The sequence below is a fragment of the Brassica rapa genome, chromosome A10 (assembly GCF_000309985.2).
Source record: "Brassica rapa cultivar Chiifu-401-42 chromosome A10, CAAS_Brap_v3.01, whole genome shotgun sequence".
Classification (NCBI taxonomy): Eukaryota; Viridiplantae; Streptophyta; class Magnoliopsida; order Brassicales; family Brassicaceae; genus Brassica; species Brassica rapa.
In genome coordinates this window covers 2,937,960-2,957,260 of record NC_024804.2, presented here as the reverse complement: position 1 = coordinate 2,957,260, position 19,301 = coordinate 2,937,960, and the positions used below count along the sequence as shown (strand labels likewise).

Here is a 19,301-nt window from a genome sequence, read left to right as displayed (position 1 = left end):
TAACATTTTATATATTAAAGTTTTGAACTAATGTTTTAGAAAAATATTATTGATCATAAATTAACAAAAATAAACTACTTTATTATATGATACAAAGAAAATTGTTACTCGTAAACTAGTTCGTATTATATAATTTAAAATTATAAAATTACCGATTATATAATCATTTGTAATAATAATTTTTATAATATATAGTAGTGGTGAGTTTGTAACTTTTTATTAGGTTTTTATCCCGCGGTAAATTGCTGGTGGGGCCAATACAAGAATCAAGCGAAAACTATCTTCGTCCTCTCTCTCTCTCTCTCTCTCACTATTTTCCTCTGTATGGTGGTGAGTGCAGACCATCATCGAATCGCAAAAATAGGATTCTCTCTTCTATACCAAAAGAATCTGAATCTCTTCTCCTCCGTCGAAGTTTGAATCACCTCTCCTTCTCCCGTGAGTTCTCTCTCTCTCCCTCCTTAATATCTTCTCCTTCTTTCCTTTTCGCGTCTCCTCAATATCCATTCCAACTAATTTTCTGATCTCTCTCTCCCTCGCTCTCACAACGGCAGATCTAGGGTTTATGGCTTCTTTCCGTTTCTATAACTCCTTCGTTCTCCAACTTCTGTTTCAAAATTTATCTAACGACTTTCGTTTTTGCTGCAGTTGAGCTTCCCCCAGCTTCGATTCTCTCGCATTTCCGTATGAGGTTCGTTTTCTCCAGATCGATCTTGTTTCCTTAACGTTTTTTTTCTCACCTGTGATTCGGAAACCGATGTGAAATTATTTTGGTGGATAGATAGATCGTGATTGAAGCGAGAGATTAATAAATAAAAAAATAAAAAAATTAGGAGAGCGAAGATGAGCGAGGGCCAGAAGTTCCAGCTGGGAACAATCGGCGCTTTGAGTTTATCCGTCGTATCGTCTGTGTCGATCGTGATCTGTAACAAGGCGCTTATTAGCACCCTTGGCTTCACCTTCGGTAACCTCTTTCTTCCCCCCGTTGAGTATCCATCTTCTATTATTTCCTCTCCATATCTATACGTATGCTTAAATTTACTCTTAAGCGTTGATGGATAGGTATCATAGGGGTTAGAGATTATTTCCTTTGGATCTATACGTGTTCTTGTGTGTTGAAAGGATTGGTTAGAGATCATTTTACTTCTGAGCAGGACGATGATCGAACTCTTTTTGAAGCCTGCGTCAGCCTTATATCTCATGATATGCTCTATTGATTTCATTCATAGGCTATCTTGTTACTTATTCTTGTTATTTTTTTCTATGTACAGCGACTACTTTGACTAGTTGGCATCTTCTGGTCACGTTTTGTTCCCTTCATGTGGCACTATGGATGAAGATGTTTGAACACAAGCCTTTTGATCCACGAGCTGTGATGGGATTTGGTATATTGAATGGGATCTCCATAGGACTATTGAACCTTAGCCTTGGCTTTAATTCCGTTGGCTTTTACCAGGTAATAGCTTTGACATTCCAGTTGCCACATGATGATTTCCTTTTGACACATCTTCTCCTCTGTTGATATTAGATGACGAAACTAGCAATCATCCCCTGTACTGTTCTCTTGGAGACACTCTTCTTCAGGAAAATGTTCAGGTTAGCACTCAAAAGTTTTCTTACACAATGTACATTTCTATTACACTTAAATAATTATTAGTTTGGAGGATACTGTTTTATACGACATCATCTATCTTTTCCCATTGTCATGCATTTGCAGTTGACTATCAGACTTCTAATTTAACGACGAGCAACTTAGTGATACTCTAATGTCCCTTTTGTAATCTCTGGTCAAGGGCCTAGTTTATGACACGTTTCTTCTTTTTGTTTGCAGTCGAAAAATTCAGTTTTCATTAACCATCCTTCTCCTTGGTGTTGGAATTGCAACCGTCACAGATCTTCAGCTTAATATGCTGGGTTCTGTCTTGTCGCTGCTGGCTGTTATCACAACTTGTGTTGCTCAAATTGTATCCTATACTTGACCCTTCTTTGCCCATTGCTTATATTTTATCTTGTGCCATTTCGTGTTTCCTTAACCAACTGTATACAGATGACAAATACCATCCAGAAGAAGTTCAAAGTTTCATCCACGCAACTTCTTTATCAGTCTTGCCCTTATCAAGCAATTACACTTTTCGTCACTGGACCATTTTTAGATGGGCTCCTAACCAACCAGAATGTGTTTGCTTTCAAGTACACTTCTCAAGTTGTGGTAAGAGTCAATATACTAGGGATTCTACCCAACTTAATCACTGGTCTTCTTGCTTCCGTGTACATATATTTACACGTGCTTCTTTTGTTTACTGCAGTTCTTCATCGTCCTGTCCTGCCTCATATCAGTCTCTGTGAACTTCAGCACTTTTCTAGTGATTGGAAAAACGTCTCCGGTCACATATCAGGTTCTTGGACATCTTAAGACATGCCTGGTTCTAGCATTTGGCTATGTGTTGTTGAAAGACCCATTCAACTGGCGCAACATTCTCGGTATTATGGTGGCGGTGATTGGAATGGTTGTGTATTCCTATTTCTGCTCGATTGAGACTCAGCAGAAGGCAAGTGAAACATCTTCAACTCAGTTGCCTCAGGTATATTTCCTCTAGCTAATTAGGAGTAACCTACTTCTCTCGTTCGAAACCATCTTCTCCTTAAGAAAGTGGTTTCAGTCTAATTGCTGGTGCAATAAAAGAAATAATTAGAGGGCAAAGACTGCTGCTATCAGAATTAACAACCGAATCTTAGGCATTGTTTTGGTTGGTAAAAAGGTCTATGCTGAATTTGTGTGATGTTATATTGGTGTCCTTAAGTAAACAAGAGAAAACAAAAACTCATGTTAGTTTTGGTTTAGCAGATGAAAGAGAGCGAGAAGGATCCGCTAATAGCAGTTGAAAATGGAAGCGGAGTGTTATCAGACGGTGGTGGTGGTGTGCAAAAGACGGCGGCTCCTGTATGGAACTCAAATAAAGAATTTTAAGCCTAAAAGCTGAACATCGTTATATTTTTTTATATATATGTCAACTCTCTTTTGTATCAGCTTCGTTCAGAGAGATTTTTTTTTTTTTTTAAACTTGTTTAATTCTCTCTTTTGTTTGTTTGTTCACTTTTACAATCGCATAGCAGAGAATTAGGGGAGACTGAAAGAAAACAACAGCTTTCCACACCGTATGGGAAAAAGGAAGAAATCAGAGTGAGAGGGAAGACGCAACTTCGATGATCCAACTTTATTCTACAGAGCACTTTTTTTGTCATATTTGGAACTAGTGGTACAACTGTATACCAAGGTTATGGCTATTTAGATACTTGTGTTTGATTTTCATGCTCCTTTACATGGATTATATACACCTCCTCACTTCTTGTTTTCTTTTATCTCATGTTTGATGTTGTGGCTGTATTCATCAATGCCGGAAACGTGTGTTTGATTTCGGACTCCGTTACATGGATTATATACAGAGAATCCCACTTCTTTTTTTTCTTTTATGTCAATTTATATGAAATATATGAAACAACAAAGCACCAGTGGTCTAGTGGTAGAATAGTACCCTGCCACGGTACAGACCCGGGTTCGATTCCCGGCTGGTGCATTCTGAGCTGTGATGAAATTGTGGCTTAAGCGATGGTTGGGTCCTTCGCAATCTTCTGGTATCCAGATGACATCGCCGCACCTGAGCTCTTCTTTCTTTTTGGTCAGGGTGCATGAAAGCAGGTACGCTTTTAGTTGCTTCTTTGTCACTCTATCTAGTTTGCTAGAGAGATGAAACTAAGCTTTTCTAGCTTATTTTCCGGATTACTACTTACTTTACGCCTATTCTTTGATGACTGTCGTTACGATTATTAGGTTGCATTTTTAGATTTCATTCAACACAAACAAAAAAAATCATAGCAACAAACAAATGTTTCCATCTTTCATTTTCTTTTGGGATTTCCCATTGCATTCCATGTCCTCCATAGGAGAGTACATAGAACGAAAAAAATTGCTCCGTTGGCTTCAGGGCCAAAATGGATGGCACCACCTCATCATCTATCCAATCTCCTACTTAATCCTAAGAACTGTCAACACACATCTGTACCGGTTATGAAACATCAACAGCTTCCTTTTGCATAACTTGCTCATGGTGGTGTATTGTGTCTGAAACTTTGCTCGGCGGCCAATAACGAAACATGGATCTTCCAATGATGTTCTTTATTGGAAGTGGACCCCTGTATTTAACAATCATCCATGAATCAACATTGTTCATTTAACACACAAGAACTATGAAACAGCAGATATCTTCCAAAGTGGTTACCAGTTATGAGAGTCAAAGCTTTTGTTGCGGTTGTCTCCTAGGACAAAGACATAACCTTCAGGGACAAACTGCAAATAATAAAAGAATAAACCAACTTAGCTGTGTTACTCTTGTACAACTTTAAGGTCGAGAATCATTGAACTAGGAAAGTGCAAGTTTGCTTACCATTGGTTCCATTTCATAGTCCATTGGCTCTAAGACAAAATCCTCTACTTGAATGGTGTCATTCACTAAGAGCTTTCCATCACAGACCTACATGATACAAGATCGATAGGTTAGACAGGGTAAAGGCCTGTCTTGAGGAGGCTGGACAAATAGGATTAACTAAGAATTGATTTAAGATAAAAGGGCTTACTTCAACCCAGTCACCTTCGCTTGCAACTATCCTCTTTATGAAAACATCAGTAGAATTGTAACCATGTTCCTGCAGTTTTTCAAAAGAGAAGAATATCAAACACCTCTGAAACAGGTGAAAAGAAAACAAGAAATGGTGATTAGAGACCTACCACCAAAACCGGAGGAGCCTTGAAGATGACAATATCGGAAACCTCTGGCCTTCTGAACAAGTACGAGACCTGACCAACACCAAAAACACATACACAGAGTCAAGTACTCAGATATGAAGAACACACCACCACTTACTACCTAGCAATTAAGTATCAAACACATTTAAACAGTATAGGATCTCTAGTGATACTCAAAATGCATGCACAATTAAACAGCCAGAAACTAGTAACCTCACCTTCTCGGCCATAACACGATCACCCACATCGAGAGTAGGGTACATAGACATGGAAGGTATAGACTTGGGCTCAGCCAAAGCCGAACGGAAAAGGAGGGAAACAGTAACCGCCGTGAAAGCAGCCTTAGCATCCTCGGAGCAGATATTCAACAGCTTACCAACCCACCCGTTTCCAACAAAGCTCGAGCCTTTATGATCACGACCCAACTCCATCTTCACTTCAACAACATCACACGACGCCTTCCCTCCCTTATCAATCTCACCCACATCCGTCGATAAAGTCGCCGGAATGCTGCTGCAAGGCATCCACTTCGACCCTCTAAGGAACGGGATCACAGAAGAAGTCTTGAACGGCGAGATCCCCAGTACGTTGTTGTTCATCCCTAGCAAATTCGGACTCATGATTGAGATCATCCCCAGCACGAGAGGACTCTTGCTTCCTTCTTCGAGGAGCTCCCTCGCGATGGTGCTGTACATGGAGGAGGAAGCTGGGCGAGCACGAGGAGGGGATTTATCGATATCGGGGATCTGACTGTGGGTGAAGGTTCTGGGACGGGTCAAGCATTCGAAGCACGAGCGGACGTCTCCGGCGCCGACGCGAGCCGCGGCGGAGGAAGCGATGTTCCTAGCGACGTAGCTGGAGTAGGTGAGGGTAACCCTAATCGCCATAATTTTGAAAATTGAATCGGGGAATTAGAAATTCGAAACTGCCGGCGAGAGAAAAGGAGGGACTTTACGCCGGCGAAGGTGCGATGAGGAGGAAGAGGAGAGAGAAATCTGGAGATCTCCAGAGGTATGGGGAAGAAGAAGGTTGTGAGCAGAGAGAGAGCAATTAAATTAGGGCCAAATGGGTGGGACCCATAAAATTTGCAGTTTACATTCTTGTCCCCAAACTTTATTAGATGACATATCTTAACCAATCAAAAAAATTGGTAAAATGTTTTTGTGAGTAGAGAGTATTCACACTTCGCCATCATTCCTTCCACTATCAACTTTGAGTATGTTTCTATGTTGCCTACGTGGCTACATAAAGACGGACCAAAGTAAACGGGTTTGGGTACGGACTCTGTATAATAATATGTGGAGTGCATGAAGAAAGAAAGCGCATGACATCAGTGCATACGTCATCTCGTATATGAGATGCTTCGCTGCTATTTCTGGTGGAGTAGATCAGTCTACTATATTAAAATACATAATGGTATTGTATACTTAGTCGTAGTTAACTTAAAGAGGCTAAGAGTTTGGCCACGACCTAATCAAAAGAAAGATTCAGCTTTGATCTTTGTTTAGCCTTTTTTTTTTAGTTAAGGTCTTTCCGAAACATACAAACACTCGTCTACTTTTCTAGCTGAGGTATTTTCCTTAACCACAGATGGTACTTAAACATTATTCTAGTAACTCTATTATAAAATTGAATTTGCTCAAATAGTTCACTCTATAATAGAATTACTCTATAATAGAGTGAAATATAGAATAATGTTTGGGTACCATTGGAGATGCCATAACAACAAACAATAAAATCTCATGATGTCGACTCCAAATGATTTCCATTAAATCCAATAGTATTATATTTTTCTAAGAAATCTAAAGGAGTATTAATTCAATAATATAATTCATGAATGTTGGCTACATGCATGCATATTTTGATAGCAAACGAGTTTCTACGGTGATAACATATTTCATTCATGGTGTCAATTCTCTTTTTTGTCATCTGATATTTTATTCATGGAACATAGTCTAACAAGACCAAGTCCGACTGGAAAGTACACAAAGACCCAACAAACGAACAAAACTTTATAACAAGCTCAAAACAAATGGAGTACTGCATTAGACGACATTAGGCCATAAGCCCAAAAGAAATAATCTGACTCATCCCATCACGTGTCTGGTTGCAGTGACCATTATGCATGTGTACTGAGTACTGACGAAAGCCTGCCATCTTCTTCCGGAGCCAGCAAGGAGACACAACGGATCACCGTCGACAAGGAAGATGAAACCGAGACAAGCCGTTCAACCATAATAGACTACGCAAAGTTAGAGTCGCGAAGTCAGATGTGGTGGATCTACGAATCGTCGAAGAGATTAACCGCCTACAATCGATCTTCAAGCCTTCGACTTACTTGTATGCAGCTACATACATCTTTAATAATCTATCTAAGCGCGAAGATGCAACACCGAACAATTAGGAGATGAAAAAACCATCGGAGTATCAAATTGAGAGGCTGGAAAACAAGAGGGTCCAAAATCATAGATCATGATATCGGGAGAACCCCGACAGAGAGCCGGCGAGAACGATGGTGAGGAAACCATCACCTTCCGGAGACAAAAGCCAGAAAAGTCAGTGTTATGTAAATCACCGCTTTTCAGAGACAAAGCCGGACGATCAGAAAAACTGATCAATTGCCGGAGACAAGAACCGGTCAAAAGTACCGAAACCGGTACACAAACACGCTAGACTTTTACTCCTTCAAATCAAACTCTAAACCTTCTAAAAAATGAAATTTTGATACGAAGATTAAAGAATTGGAGAGAAAATTCTCTCACTAAGAAAGGAGAGAGAGCCTCCTTTCTCTTTTATTTGGTGCCAGTTCTTATACGAGCTTTGGTTTTCTTAACACGCAAAAGTGACTAAAGGCAAATAAGACATGTTTACAAGAGATTACTCCACTTTGGTATTATTTGTATATTGCTATGGGTCAATGGGCCTAAATATGCAACCGAATAAGTGGACGTATCTGGCCATAGATATTGGATTTGGTTAATCTTCTTACCAGCTTCAGGGTTGTCCTAGACAATTACTAAAGTGATTCTTCACTCTGATTTAATACTCACGGAACATTCTTTTTAACTTAACCTCCTTTATATTGAACAACAGAAATGAGTGAAATGCAAAAAGAAGTTTTTTTATATCAAATTGGTATATTATAATTTAACACCAAATGACTAACATCTAAGCACCAGTGGTCTAGTGGTAGAATAGTACCCTGCCACGGTACAGACCCGGGTTCGATTCCCGGCTGGTGCATTCCTGAGCTATGAAGAAAACGCTTAGCGATGGTTGGGTCCATCGAATTCACATCTCATCGATGGAATAGCACAATCCTGAGCTCAATTTTTTTCATTTCATCACACTTCGTTTTTTTCACTTTTCATGAAAATCAATAAAATACATGAACTTTTTTTTATACGTCTGGTATTTTTGGCACCTAAAAAAAACAAAGGATCAAGTGATCATTTTATAAAAAGGCCTATAAACAGTTGTATTCTTCATGGTCTTTGTCAATACGCAGAGCTAGTGAGGGAAGGTCCCTCAGATTTGACTATCTCCACCCCCTTGCAACCGTCCGTTCTGTAGAAACTCTGAGTCTCTGACACGCTCTGAGAATTCGACTTCTCCATTAGCTGGTTTTGATTGAACCGCAAATCCTGGCCGTTGACTGAACCATAATTGATACGGTGAACGTCGAAGGAGAATACTGAATCTGCTGCATGATTCCCATATCAGAAGATTCTGAATTACCGGAGACTTCTCCGGTTTCAATCTTCATCCTTTCCACTTCTTTCCTCAGTGCTTCTCCGTTTAAAGCTGTTTTTGCATTTTTTAAAAAAAATCAAAACCAAGAGATTGAAAATCACTGAGGCAGACAGAGTAAACCAAAATGCAAACAAAGAATTAGTTTATTTATTTATTATACCATTACGAAGCAGAGCTTGTTGTTCCATTTATTGTAACCTAAGTCTATGCTCTGTATTTTCGTTTGCTAGTCCATTTGTGTCTCTCTGATCGATCCAAACAACACTGAGTTGCATTTTGTGTGGAACAGAGCAAAGTTACCTAGGCAAAACGCAGGTAAACAGTTATCTGTTTAATAAACTGTAGTTATATGTTTATAAGTTGTCATATCCATCTTTGCAAAGGGAATGCATCTATAATTCACTTGCTCTTTTTATCTAACAACGCCTTATATCGGGACAGTTATTGCTATATAAATGAAACACTTATCCATTTAACAAACCCAATTTGTTGCGCCTGTAGCTCAGTGGATAGAGCGTCTGTTTCCTAAGCAGAAAGCCGTAGGTTCGACCCCTACCTGGCGCGTTGTTAACATTTTTAGTTAATATAAATATAGCCTCTGTGAATCTGTGATGATGGGTTTTGGGCCTTGTCTTCACTGGGGCCATTTGGCAGTTGGGTATCACTTTATTTGCTCTGGTCAAAGTATAAAAGAAGAGATCTCTCCTCAATTTGTCCTTATTACTTTTAAATTGTTTTTACCTTTTTAGTTAGGAAAAATCGCATAAAAAACTTTGAAAGTGTCACTTACTAACACTTTAAACTTTGAAGTCTTTTCACTAACACTTTTAACCTTTAAAGTGATATTTTTATCATAAAAAACCTCGAAAAAAGAAAAATGACCGGCTCAACAGGTTAAAAACAGTTTTTTTTTTCAAAAAATAATTATTTAATTAATAAATAAACAAAAATAATTAATAAAAATAAAAAAAATTAACAAAAAACTCATAAATTAAAAAAAAGTGAGAAAAATAAATAAATATTTAAAAAATTAAATAAAAATAACTAAAAATTCAAAAATAAATAAGATCAAATTAAAATACAGAAAAATAATAAATTTCAAAAAATTGAAAATTCAAAAAAGTTTTTTTTTTCATTTTCAAATATAATTTCCGACATATCTCTAATGACGGTTTTTGGCATATCTCCAATGCTAATTTCTGACAATATATTTGAAAATGAATGTTGATAAAAAAAATATTTGAATATGAATTTTTTTTTGAATTTTCATTTTTTAAAAAAAAAATTATGATTTTTTTTTTATTTTTCTCTATTTTAATTTGATCTTATTTATTTTTTGAATTTTTTGTTATTTTTATTTATTTTTCTCATTTTTTTAATTTATGAGTTTTTTGCTAATTTTTTTGATTTTTATTAATTTTTTTTGTTTATTTCAATGATTAAATAATTATTTTTTGAAAAAAAACCCTGTTTTTTAACCTGTTCAGCCGGTCATTTTTCTTATTTGGAGGTTTTTTATGATAAAAATGTCACGTTGAAGGTTAAAAGTATTAGTAAAAAAATTTTAAGGTTTAAAATGCCAGTAATTGACACTTTCAAGGTTTTTTTATGCGATTTTCTCTTTTTAGTTAGGAGGCATCTTAATTAAGCGCCGGAAGTGGACCGGTATCATTTAAAACATCGACCCACTGGCAATTAAGAATACTCCTAATGCTTACTTATACCAGCTAAAGTTTTATTTTCCTTTTGTCTTATTTTATGATTTAACCAAATGTATACAGATGACTTTTCTTCGAATTTAGAGATAAGCTTTATATCAATGGAAGTAGGTTTCCATTGTAGATTTATTGTCTTTTCAAGAAAGAGATCAATTTGGGTCAGGAAAGTTATCTAATCCATAATAGTTCACGAGTCAGTACACGTTTTGACATTCTCTTCTGTCAATACTATCTTCTTATTTTTCTAGTGTGCTAGAATCATAATCATTCATTCATACGACATCTTCTACATAATACATAGTGACTATAACATTCTAGAAAGTCGGTCACAATCAACAGTTCAACACTAAATTTGATAATGTTCCAATACAGTCGTGACTTTTTATAGTTTCGTGGGGTCCAAAATGCACATAGATATTGATACATCAACAAAACTCCATATATCTAATATAACCAATAATTTATTTTGTTTTCTTATTGCTATTTGCCATTGGAATACTTTTTTAAAATACAAAAAAATAATTTTGATCATGGAAGATTCAAAAAGGTTAGTGTATTTAATTAACACTGTACAATAATTGTAAATTCATCGCACTTGCACATTATATTATACTAATCTAATCTACCTAATGTCAATTACTCAAATTTGAAAAACACAAAGGTCAAAGACAGGTCACAAAACGCAATCATGATAAAAAAAATGAAGAAAAATAGAAACATACGGTTTTGACGGAAGCAGAGAAGGTGGCTGAGTAATGGTGGCGGCGAAAGTGAAACTATTGATGACGCCTCGACGCTCTCCTCCACGGTTTGATATGGTCAAACATAAGAAAATGTCCGTTTCATCACACTCTTCTTCAATGCTTTCAACAAAACCCCAACCACTTTCCTCTTACTTTGTCTTCTGACCATCTCTCTCCTCTCTGTTTCACTGTCTCTGCAACCTGATCATGTTCTTTCCCTTTTAACTCTCTTTCTCTCTCTCTCTCGATCTATCCGCGTCTTGGGTCACTTCTTCTTCTTCTCCCAATATGTGTTGGTCACATGTCTCTCGTCTCCTTCCTCTGTTCCTCCTCTGTTTCTGGTCCTCTGTTTTTGCTCAAGACGGTATCACCAATCCCGTCGAAGGTTGTTAATTTCACCTTCTCTTCGGTTTAGAATTTCGAATACTTCAAATGGGTTTTCGTTGCTTTTCTTATTTTTGATGGTTTGATAATTTGTGGATTCAGTGAGGGCTTTGCGAGCTATAAAGGAAAGTTTAAACGATCCAGTTCAGAGATTGAGAAATTGGGGGCGTGGTGATCCGTGTGCTTCCAACTGGACAGGTGTTCTCTGCTGGAACTCCACTCTTGACGATGGTTATCTCCATGTCAAAGAATTGTATTCTCTCCTTCTCCGTTACTGCTCTTTTGTTTAATCCTTATCAACTGTCTTCCTTGATGAATTGTTTTTTTTTTTCTTGCAATAAAATTTTGCTCGATGAATTGTTTTAAAAGTTCTTTTTTTTGTGTTACTTATAGGCAATTGCTAAGCATGAATCTCTCAGGGAACTTGTCCCCGGACCTTGGACGGCTGACTCGTCTTACTATCTTGTACGTGCTTAAATAACTATTTTTTAACCTTTGTAATAATGGTGAATAACTTTTCTTTGTGTATTGTACTATCTTCAGAGATTTCATGTGGAACAAGATAACCGGAAGTATACCAAAGGAAATTGGGAATATCAAGTCTTTGGAGCTCTTGTAAAGTCCATCAAGTTTTATTCTTGTTATGCCTTTTATCTGTTTTGTCTTGGCTCATTGAACTCTTTCAGGCTATTGAATGGGAATCTATTAACTGGAAACTTACCAGAGGAGCTTGGCTATCTTCCAAACTTGGATAGAATACAGATTGATGAAAACCGTATTTCAGGATCACTCCCCAAATCCTTTGCCAATTTAAACAAGACTAAGCACTTGTGAGTTATTTTTAATCATATTATCTTATTGTACATAATTTTGTTTAAAACGATTCCTTCATTTTTTGAGTATGTTACACTCATTGCATTTTCTTTGTCCATCTTATCTTCTTTGCAGTCACATGAACAATAATTCAATTAGCGGGCAGATTCCTCCAGAGCTTGGAAGCTTACCTTCAATTGTTCACATGTGAGTTTGGTATCTTAAACTCAGCTTTTATGTCGATGGCATGCCACACATGCTTTTACCTATCTAATTTTGATGAACATTTATTATTTTTCTTACAGCCTTCTTGACAACAACAATTTAACTGGCTATCTTCCTCCTGAGTTAGCAAACATGCCTAATCTGCTTATCCTGTAAGTCTATGTCACAGTTTCTGGTGATCAATGCATTTTATTCTTCTCTTCTTCACCTTTCTTTTTTTGGCAGGCAATTAGATAACAATCATTTTGATGGGACCACGATTCCACCCTCTTATGGAAACATGACTAAGCTTTTGAAGATGTAAGTGCTAATTTCACAATGTACTATCTTGAACTCAAAAAGTCACTGAAGTGTGAAAGTGGAAGGAATGTCATAATATGTTAATGCATTTAACATAAGATATATGCGTTTGCTAAGCTAACCTACGCATGTTTTTGTATCTGTCATGTGCAGGAGTCTTAGGAACTGCAGCTTGCAAGGACCAATGCCTGATCTTAGCAGTATCCCAAAACTTGGTTATCTGTAAGTTTTGTAACTTATCTAACGTCTTCCTGGCAGGGCCAGTCCTGGACAAAACCAAATGAAACATTCGCCTATGGCTCCGAAGTTTTAATTTTTTTTTAAGGAAATTTCTTAGATATAAGACTCCAAATTTATACAAATTTTTTTAATTGAAATCTATACTAAGTGGCATACAGTCCCCAAAATCTCTGCAGTTGCCTTGGCGTATTAATTATCATTTTGTTTCTGATTGTTTTCCAGGGACCTAAGTCGAAATCAGTTGAATGGATCTATACCTACAGGGAAGCTTTCTGATAACATCACAACCATGTAAAACTCTTAGCACCTTTAGTGATTCTGGCTTTTGATTTATTCCGAGCTATGAACTATGATTAGTATTATTCTTTTTTTTTTTGTTAGAAATGGATTGCTTTTAAATTTTAATATCTTCTGATGAAAAAAAATACTGCAGCGATCTGTCCAACAACAGTTTTACTGGAACCATTCCAACAAATTTCTCAGACCTTCCGCGGCTTCAAAAGTTGTAAGTGTGTCTTATCATTTTTTTGGATGCTGCTATTAGTTTTATCATTTTTTGGACATGAAGATGGATAATGGTTTTGCTTTGGTTGGCTATCTAATGTGGCAGGTCGGTTGCAAACAATGCTCTGAGTGGTTCCATTCCCTCTAGCATATACCAGGACAGAGTGTTGAATTCAACCGAGACTCTTACCGTGTATGACACACAATCATATCTCCCTTTTCTTTGACCTACACTCATATCTCTTGACAATCTGTATTTCCTTTATGTTTTTTCAGGGATTTGCGGAACAATAGATTTTCAAATATTACTGGCAGATCTGATCCCCGTCCAAATGTGACCGTCTGGTTTGCTTCTGCACTTTTCCTATTTCCCCCTTTTTTTAGATCTTCATGCATGCTTATTAATTCAGTGTTCTAAAAATCGGTTTAGACAGCAACTCACACTAGCTACTTAATGAATATAACAGCTTTTGATCTTGTCTACTCATTCTGAAATGTGCTACACTCTTTCCCTAAGGATTAATGTCCACCTTTCCATTATCTATTTGACATCATCGTTTTTTTTTCTTCCAGGCTTCAGGGGAATCCGTTATGCTCAAATGGAAACCTTCTTCAGTTGTGTGGATCTCTAACCGAACAAGACAATAACCAGGGCCCAACCAGACCTAATACAACTTGTTCTATCTGCCCACCTCCTTATGAGCTATCTCCAGAACCTCTTAGAGAATGCTTTTGCGCTGCTCCTCTGCTCGTTGGATATCGTTTGAAAAGTCCCGGTTTCTCTGATTTTGTTCCTTACGTATCCGAGTTTCAGCAATACATCACCTCTGGTCTTAATTTGGATCTGTATCAGCTGCGCATTGACTCGTTCCGGTGGCAAAAAGGACCTAGACTTCGAATGTATCTCAAGTTCTTTCCTGTTTATGGTTCAAATCCCAACAACTCTTTCATATTCAATCGGAGCGAGGTTAGGCGGATAAGGGGCATGTTCACTGGATGGAACATCCCTGACGGAGATCTCTTTGGGCCTTATGAGCTTATGAATTTCACATTGTTAGAGGTCTACAGAGATGGTCAGTAGCAGTAGTATATACGTCCTCTGATGTTTTATTTTTGAAAATAGACCAGAGGTCGTTAGCTCAACTGGAAATGACTGCTGAGACGAAACTAATATTACATGTTGTGGTTTCAGGCTGATGGATCATAAAACTTATGCATGCTTTGGTTTGGTTTTGTTTTTTAGTGTTTCCTCAAGGTTCTCCGTCTGGTGTAAGTAAGGGTGCAATAGCGGGTATAGTACTTGGTTCAGTTGCAGCTGCAGTGACGATAACTGCTATTATTGCACTTATCATTATGAGGAAACGTATGAAAGGATACGCTGCAGTTTCTAGGAGAAAGCGATGTAAGCATTTTTTTTCTTTTGGATGTTGAGAATAGTTTCTTTTGAGGATTTGTTTTCTGATTCATATCCATTGGCAGCTTCCAAGGCTTCTTTGAAGATAGAAGGGGTAAAGAGCTTCACATATGCTGAGCTGGCTCTGGCTACGGATAATTTTAGTAGTTCCACTCAAATTGGGCAAGGTGGTTATGGAAAAGTCTACAAAGGTATCCTTGTCGATGGAACGGCTGTGGCAATTAAAAGAGCACAAGAGGGATCGTTGCAGGGTGAGAAGGAGTTCCTAACTGAAATTGAACTGTTGTCGAGGTTACATCACAGGAACCTTGTTGCTTTGGTTGGATTCTGTGATGAAGAAGGCGAACAGGTACCCACCCCTCTTCTGGTTAAAGGTCCAAAGCCTTTTACGTTTCTCTCTTATTGCTTCTTATTGTTCAATCGTGCAGATGCTGGTTTATGAGTACATGGAACATGGTACTTTGCGAGACAACATTTCTGGTATGCTTGTTACTTGTTTCTCTTGTGTGGTTCTGTTCACTGTGGATAACACTTTACCATTTGATTTACAAATTTTGTGGTGTGACAGTTAAGTTGGAAAAGCCTTTGGACTTTGCGATGAGAATGCGGATTGCTATAGGCTCAGCAAAGGGGATCCTGTACTTGCACACGGAAGCTAATCCACCAATATTCCATCGAGATATCAAAGCTAGTAACATTTTGTTGGACTCAAGGTTCATTGCAAAGGTTGCTGATTTTGGACTCTCGAGACTCGCTCCAGTGCCTGATATGGAAGGCATCTCGCCTCATCATGTTTCTACTGTTGTAAAAGGGACTCCGGTAAGATCTTTCTCCTGCATTGTTGCTAGGCCTGGGCAAGTATAGGTTCGTTTGGTTTATTTTTGTTTTTGGTTTTTCGGTTCTAAAGATATAAGATCCGCTTGGGTATTTAGAAAATTTGGTTCGATTATTTCAGGCTGCATTGTTTTTAGGCCTGGGCATTTCGGATAACAGTTTGATTTATTTTAGTTTTCGGTTTTTGGTTCGGTTCTAATATCAAAGTTGAGAAACAACTAATATCCTAGATAATTTCGGGTCCAATTTGGTTGCTGTTTAAAAGTCAGAAAATTCGAGTTTTTCAGATTTATTATCAGTTTTTGAGTTTTTGGATTAAAAAATTGGATAATTTTAAATATTTCAGATAAAATGTATTCGGTAATTTCAGGTAATTCGGCTTATAAATAGTACTTTTGAAATATTTGATTATTTAAAAATAAATATAATTAGTATTTATAAGTATATAAACTATATTATAAAAATTCGGATATCCTTTCGGGTTCTTGATTTTGTTTTTTTTTGTTTTAGAGATATAGGATCCGATAATTGATAAGATCCGAACCCGAACCAAATTTTGTTTTTTGGTTCGGTTCGTCGGTTTTGGATAAAGGTGACAAGGTTGCTGTAAAGTTGTTTCTCAGTCTCATGACTAGACTTTTTTGTGTCTTGCAGGGTTACCTTGACCCGGAATATTTCTTGACTCATCAACTGACTGACAAAAGCGATGTATATAGCTTAGGCGTAGTGTTCCTGGAGCTTTTGACAGGAATGCAGCCAATCACACATGGCAAGAACATAGTTAGAGAGGTAACTCTATTTATAGATGGTAAGAGCCTTTTTCTCCTTCTTGGCATTATCTATAACCGGTTTTTTTCGCCAGACTAACATCGCATACCAGTCTGGTTCGATATCATCAGTCGTGGACAAGAGAATGAGCTCAGTTCCAGCTGAATGCATCGAGAAGTTTGCAACGTTAGCTCTGCGATGCTGCAGAGAGGAGACTGACGCGAGGCCTTCAATGGCGGAAGTTGTAAGAGAACTGGAAATCATATGGGAACTGATGCCGGAATCTAAGACAGCCAAAAGGGAGGATATGTCTGAGACAACGAGTCAGCCGTCATCGTCATCAAACTCTTCATACTTGAAGAATCCACATCCTTATACATCGATGGATGTCTCTGGCTCTGACCTCGTCAGTGGAGTAGTTCCCTCTGTTGCACCTAGATAGCCAAGTTTCTTCGAACCATATATATACCACACACTCTTTGTTTGATTGTTCAGTGTGTTTTTGTTTTTGTTCTTTCTTTGTACTTTGTACAGAAAGAAGTTATTGTAATCCATGTAACAGTAGTTTAGTATATGTTGCAGATAGTCTTGGCGCTTGTGAAATTTGTTGCCAATTCTTGTTATGTACGTAAGTACGTTATGTAGTTCTGCTTTTGTATGTTTGGTTTGGATCATTTACTTACTAATCAAGAATGCATCTAGCTACTTTCCATTACACTTTCCTCAATTTTCTTTTTTCTTGGAAACCCGGGTCGTCCGAATCCCAAAAAGACCCGACTAATTCCAGAGACCAGGAGACAAACTGTAAGGGAAGCTATAGCTTCAAAGATAAAGTTTTATAAATTGCTTTCCGCTTGGTTTCATTACAAGATAGAGTAGTGTATTTATACAACTGAATTGAAACCCTAGTTCACTATTCTAGATGGCAAGATTTTGAGGATTTAGCTTCATCAAGGGCTGAGAAACGATTGCTCAGCTGTAATGGTGGAGAGCCGGTCGTACTGTTGTCTTGCGTCATCAGTTACCTTTTCCCTTCTTATCCGACAGAGCATCCGACCGTTGAGACAGAGGACTAGGCTTCTGCTTGATGGGCTGAGAGTTGGACTGATCATTACGGCCCATTGCTTGATTACTTGAAGCCTTGTCGTTTTGAGAGAGCTTTGTTGCGTTCTTGCTGATACCCCTTGCAAACTCGGTGTGGGGGCTAAAGTTTATCTATTCACATATGTGCAGAGTTTATCTAAGCGTCTTTCCAAGCTTGCCGTACCACCCGCCCGTGTGGGCTTCCCATTTCTTTGTTCTTGAACGAAAAGACATTTATATAATTTGTAAGGTTACACAACCAACATAATAGTAAAACACATTACAAAGATTTGGTTCACATTTGTTTCCTTATTGAAATACATTCCGACCTTTTCTTTTAACATAGATATGGCTTCACTAAGGGAACCAAGGAGCTGCTTAGGTGCATGGACATGACTTCGTTTGTGGAACCAACGAGCTTGCCGCCAATGAAGACGGCTGGAACTGGCTTTGAACAGCCTAGCTTCATCAGTGCCTTCTCGATCTCTCGGCATTCGGGGTCCTTGTCGATCTCGTGGATTTTAGGGCTAACCCCAAGATCTTGGAAGAGGACTTGAACCGCGTAGGACAAGCAACACGAGCTCTTGCTGAATATAACCACTCCTTTTTCGGATGACATTCTCAGAACCTTGTCCATTTTCTTCTTGGTTTTAGCTGTCTTCAAGAAAATGAAGGAGGAGGTTCCTTAAACCAAACCGGGAGTTGGAGTTTGGTTTTTGCTTGTGACTCTAGTTGCTTGAGTTGCAGGTTATTTATAACACAAGGCAGAGGAAGAATCAGAATCCAAAGATTTAAAGAATGGCAGAGATCACAAGAAGATCGTGGTGAAAAGGTTACATAAAGCAGCTTTACTATGAACAAGATGATTCGAGGAGACCGAACCTTTTTTTGTTGGGAGTTTCACCTTTTTTTGTTTTGTTTTATAAGAACCAACCAAGAAGAGTTGCATCTTTATAGATTCAAAGATACGGTCTCAACGATACTCGTACAAGTTGCTAAAAAAGAGAGCCGTTGTCGTTGAATATTGATTCACGCTTTGATGCTTTTGGACCATATGATTTATGATTTATTCTGATGAATACTGGACGTGGAATATTGGTGGACCAAACTGCGACAAACAAACCCACTTGCATTCAACTTTTCATAGCTATTAGGCCTTAGTTGGGTCTTAAGACAAAAGCCCATAGCAGCAGAAGCAGTTGTTGGAACATATAAAGGATGAAGGAACATTAAATACATAGGAAATGAGAATTATAATAAGCTATATATGGGTCTATATTGTGTCGCGGATAGTTGTTTTCCTGGACAGGGAGTTATAGCCGTGGCTTTCTAGGGAGTGATGTGTGCTCATCGCGTAGCTGCTCACATTGGTGAGAGAAGCCGTCCTTTTAAGATATGGAGTAACTTGTTGAATGGTATGGGCAGAAGAATCAATCACGTTTTCATCCTTTTAATATGTATGGCTTCAGAGAAAATCACATGCACTTGATGCTGTCCTTCGTTCACTTGGTTGGCTAAGAACGAACACTAGCATATTTCTAGCGTTACAAAGGAGAAAAGCTAGTAAAGATCAATGTAAGTGTTCCCAAATCCATGAAGGCGGCTTTAGTTTGAAAAAGAGGATCATTGTAAGGTAAAAATATGAGTCATATAACCTTATCTAGGACCGAAACAAGTCAAATTTTAATTATGCTGCCTCAACCCCCCCCCCCCCCCCCCCC

General features: G+C 38.0%; 4 protein-coding genes and 4 non-coding genes across 13 annotated transcripts; 6 read left to right on the top strand and 2 right to left on the bottom strand.

Moving 5' to 3' along the window:
- Positions 1 to 251: 251 nt before the first annotated feature.
- On the top strand, positions 252 to 3,355 carry LOC103844001 (UDP-xylose transporter 3). 5 transcript variants are annotated; one of them, XM_009120774.3, is made up of 10 exons: positions 252 to 438; positions 649 to 691; positions 782 to 964; positions 1,272 to 1,456; positions 1,529 to 1,596; positions 1,832 to 1,964; positions 2,048 to 2,209; positions 2,307 to 2,582; positions 2,843 to 2,941; positions 3,115 to 3,355. In XM_009120774.3, the coding sequence occupies exons 3-10, from the start codon at positions 844 to 846 to the stop codon at positions 3,130 to 3,132; spliced, it is 1,062 nt and encodes a 353-aa protein (XP_009119022.2). In that variant the 5' UTR covers positions 252 to 438; positions 649 to 691; positions 782 to 843; the 3' UTR covers positions 3,133 to 3,355. The 5 variants fall into 5 exon arrangements, with proteins under 5 accessions (XP_009119022.2, XP_009119017.2, XP_009119023.2 ...); XM_009120775.3 differs by having other exon boundaries at positions 253 to 438; positions 2,846 to 2,941; XM_009120769.3 differs by having other exon boundaries at positions 2,843 to 3,352.
- Positions 3,356 to 3,504: 149 nt separating this feature from the next.
- Positions 3,505 to 3,575, top strand: TRNAG-GCC. Its single transcript has one exon. It is a non-coding gene; the product is annotated as a tRNA-Gly (tRNA).
- A 4-nt stretch (positions 3,576 to 3,579) lies between these two features.
- LOC117129470 lies at positions 3,580 to 3,664 on the top strand. Its single transcript, XR_004453117.1, has one exon. It is a non-coding gene; the product is annotated as a small nucleolar RNA snoR114 (small nucleolar RNA).
- A 138-nt stretch (positions 3,665 to 3,802) lies between these two features.
- LOC103844003 (probable thylakoidal processing peptidase 2, chloroplastic) lies at positions 3,803 to 5,842 on the bottom strand. The gene is made up of 6 exons (XM_009120776.3): positions 5,020 to 5,842; positions 4,784 to 4,852; positions 4,633 to 4,701; positions 4,443 to 4,529; positions 4,278 to 4,345; positions 3,803 to 4,191 (listed from the first exon to the last, which is right to left on the bottom strand). The coding sequence occupies exons 1-6, from the start codon at positions 5,686 to 5,688 to the stop codon at positions 4,065 to 4,067; spliced, it is 1,089 nt and encodes a 362-aa protein (XP_009119024.1). The 5' UTR covers positions 5,689 to 5,842; the 3' UTR covers positions 3,803 to 4,064.
- A 2,131-nt stretch (positions 5,843 to 7,973) lies between these two features.
- Positions 7,974 to 8,044, top strand: TRNAG-GCC. The gene has a single exon. It is a non-coding gene; the product is annotated as a tRNA-Gly (tRNA).
- A 1,001-nt stretch (positions 8,045 to 9,045) lies between these two features.
- TRNAR-CCU lies at positions 9,046 to 9,118 on the top strand. The gene has a single exon. It is a non-coding gene; the product is annotated as a tRNA-Arg (tRNA).
- Positions 9,119 to 10,230: 1,112 nt separating this feature from the next.
- Positions 10,231 to 17,066, top strand: LOC103844004 (probable LRR receptor-like serine/threonine-protein kinase At1g06840). 2 transcript variants are annotated; one of them, XM_009120778.3, is made up of 20 exons: positions 10,231 to 11,400; positions 11,502 to 11,652; positions 11,793 to 11,864; positions 11,943 to 12,014; positions 12,086 to 12,229; positions 12,348 to 12,419; positions 12,518 to 12,589; positions 12,663 to 12,737; positions 12,891 to 12,959; positions 13,200 to 13,268; positions 13,411 to 13,482; positions 13,588 to 13,674; positions 13,758 to 13,826; positions 14,055 to 14,554; positions 14,725 to 14,883; positions 14,961 to 15,244; positions 15,324 to 15,375; positions 15,464 to 15,714; positions 16,384 to 16,518; positions 16,592 to 17,066. In XM_009120778.3, the coding sequence occupies exons 1-20, from the start codon at positions 11,304 to 11,306 to the stop codon at positions 16,937 to 16,939; spliced, it is 2,850 nt and encodes a 949-aa protein (XP_009119026.1). In that variant the 5' UTR covers positions 10,231 to 11,303; the 3' UTR covers positions 16,940 to 17,066. The 2 variants fall into 2 exon arrangements, with proteins under 2 accessions (XP_009119026.1, XP_033138672.1); XM_033282781.1 differs by lacking the exon at positions 10,231 to 11,400 and having other exon boundaries at positions 11,502 to 11,597.
- A 248-nt stretch (positions 17,067 to 17,314) lies between these two features.
- LOC103844005 (monothiol glutaredoxin-S11) lies at positions 17,315 to 18,508 on the bottom strand. Its single transcript, XM_009120779.3, has one exon. It carries the CDS (start codon positions 18,215 to 18,217, stop codon positions 17,918 to 17,920), a length of 300 nt encoding a protein of 99 aa, XP_009119027.1. The 5' UTR covers positions 18,218 to 18,508; the 3' UTR covers positions 17,315 to 17,917.
- Positions 18,509 to 19,301: the final 793 nt, after the last annotated feature.

Bases quoted from the DNA above. Each gene is read 5' to 3' on its own strand.
- LOC103844003 (XM_009120776.3), bottom strand. From the start codon at position 5,688: ATGGCGATTAGGGTTACCCTCACCTACTCCAGCTACGTCGCTAGGAAC. The intron at 4,853-5,019 runs GTGAGGTTACTA...GGTGTTGGTCAG, and splicing joins ATCGTGTTATGGCCGAGAAG to GTCTCGTACTTGTTCAGAAG. The intron at 4,346-4,442 runs GTAAGCAAACTT...TATTATTTGCAG, and splicing joins ACTATGAAATGGAACCAATG to TTTGTCCCTGAAGGTTATGT.
- LOC103844005 (XM_009120779.3), bottom strand. From the start codon at position 18,217: ATGGACAAGGTTCTGAGAATGTCATCCGAAAAAGGAGTGGTTATATTC.
- LOC103844004 (XM_009120778.3), top strand. From the start codon at position 11,304: ATGTGTTGGTCACATGTCTCTCGTCTCCTTCCTCTGTTCCTCCTCTGT. The intron at 13,827-14,054 runs GTTTGCTTCTGC...TTTTTCTTCCAG, and splicing joins CGTCCAAATGTGACCGTCTG to GCTTCAGGGGAATCCGTTAT. The intron at 15,715-16,383 runs GTAAGATCTTTC...TGTGTCTTGCAG, and splicing joins CTGTTGTAAAAGGGACTCCG to GGTTACCTTGACCCGGAATA.
- LOC103844001 (XM_009120769.3), top strand. From the start codon at position 844: ATGAGCGAGGGCCAGAAGTTCCAGCTGGGAACAATCGGCGCTTTGAGT. The intron at 965-1,271 runs GTAACCTCTTTC...TTCTATGTACAG, and splicing joins CACCCTTGGCTTCACCTTCG to CGACTACTTTGACTAGTTGG. The intron at 1,597-1,831 runs GTTAGCACTCAA...TTTTGTTTGCAG, and splicing joins TTCTTCAGGAAAATGTTCAG to TCGAAAAATTCAGTTTTCAT.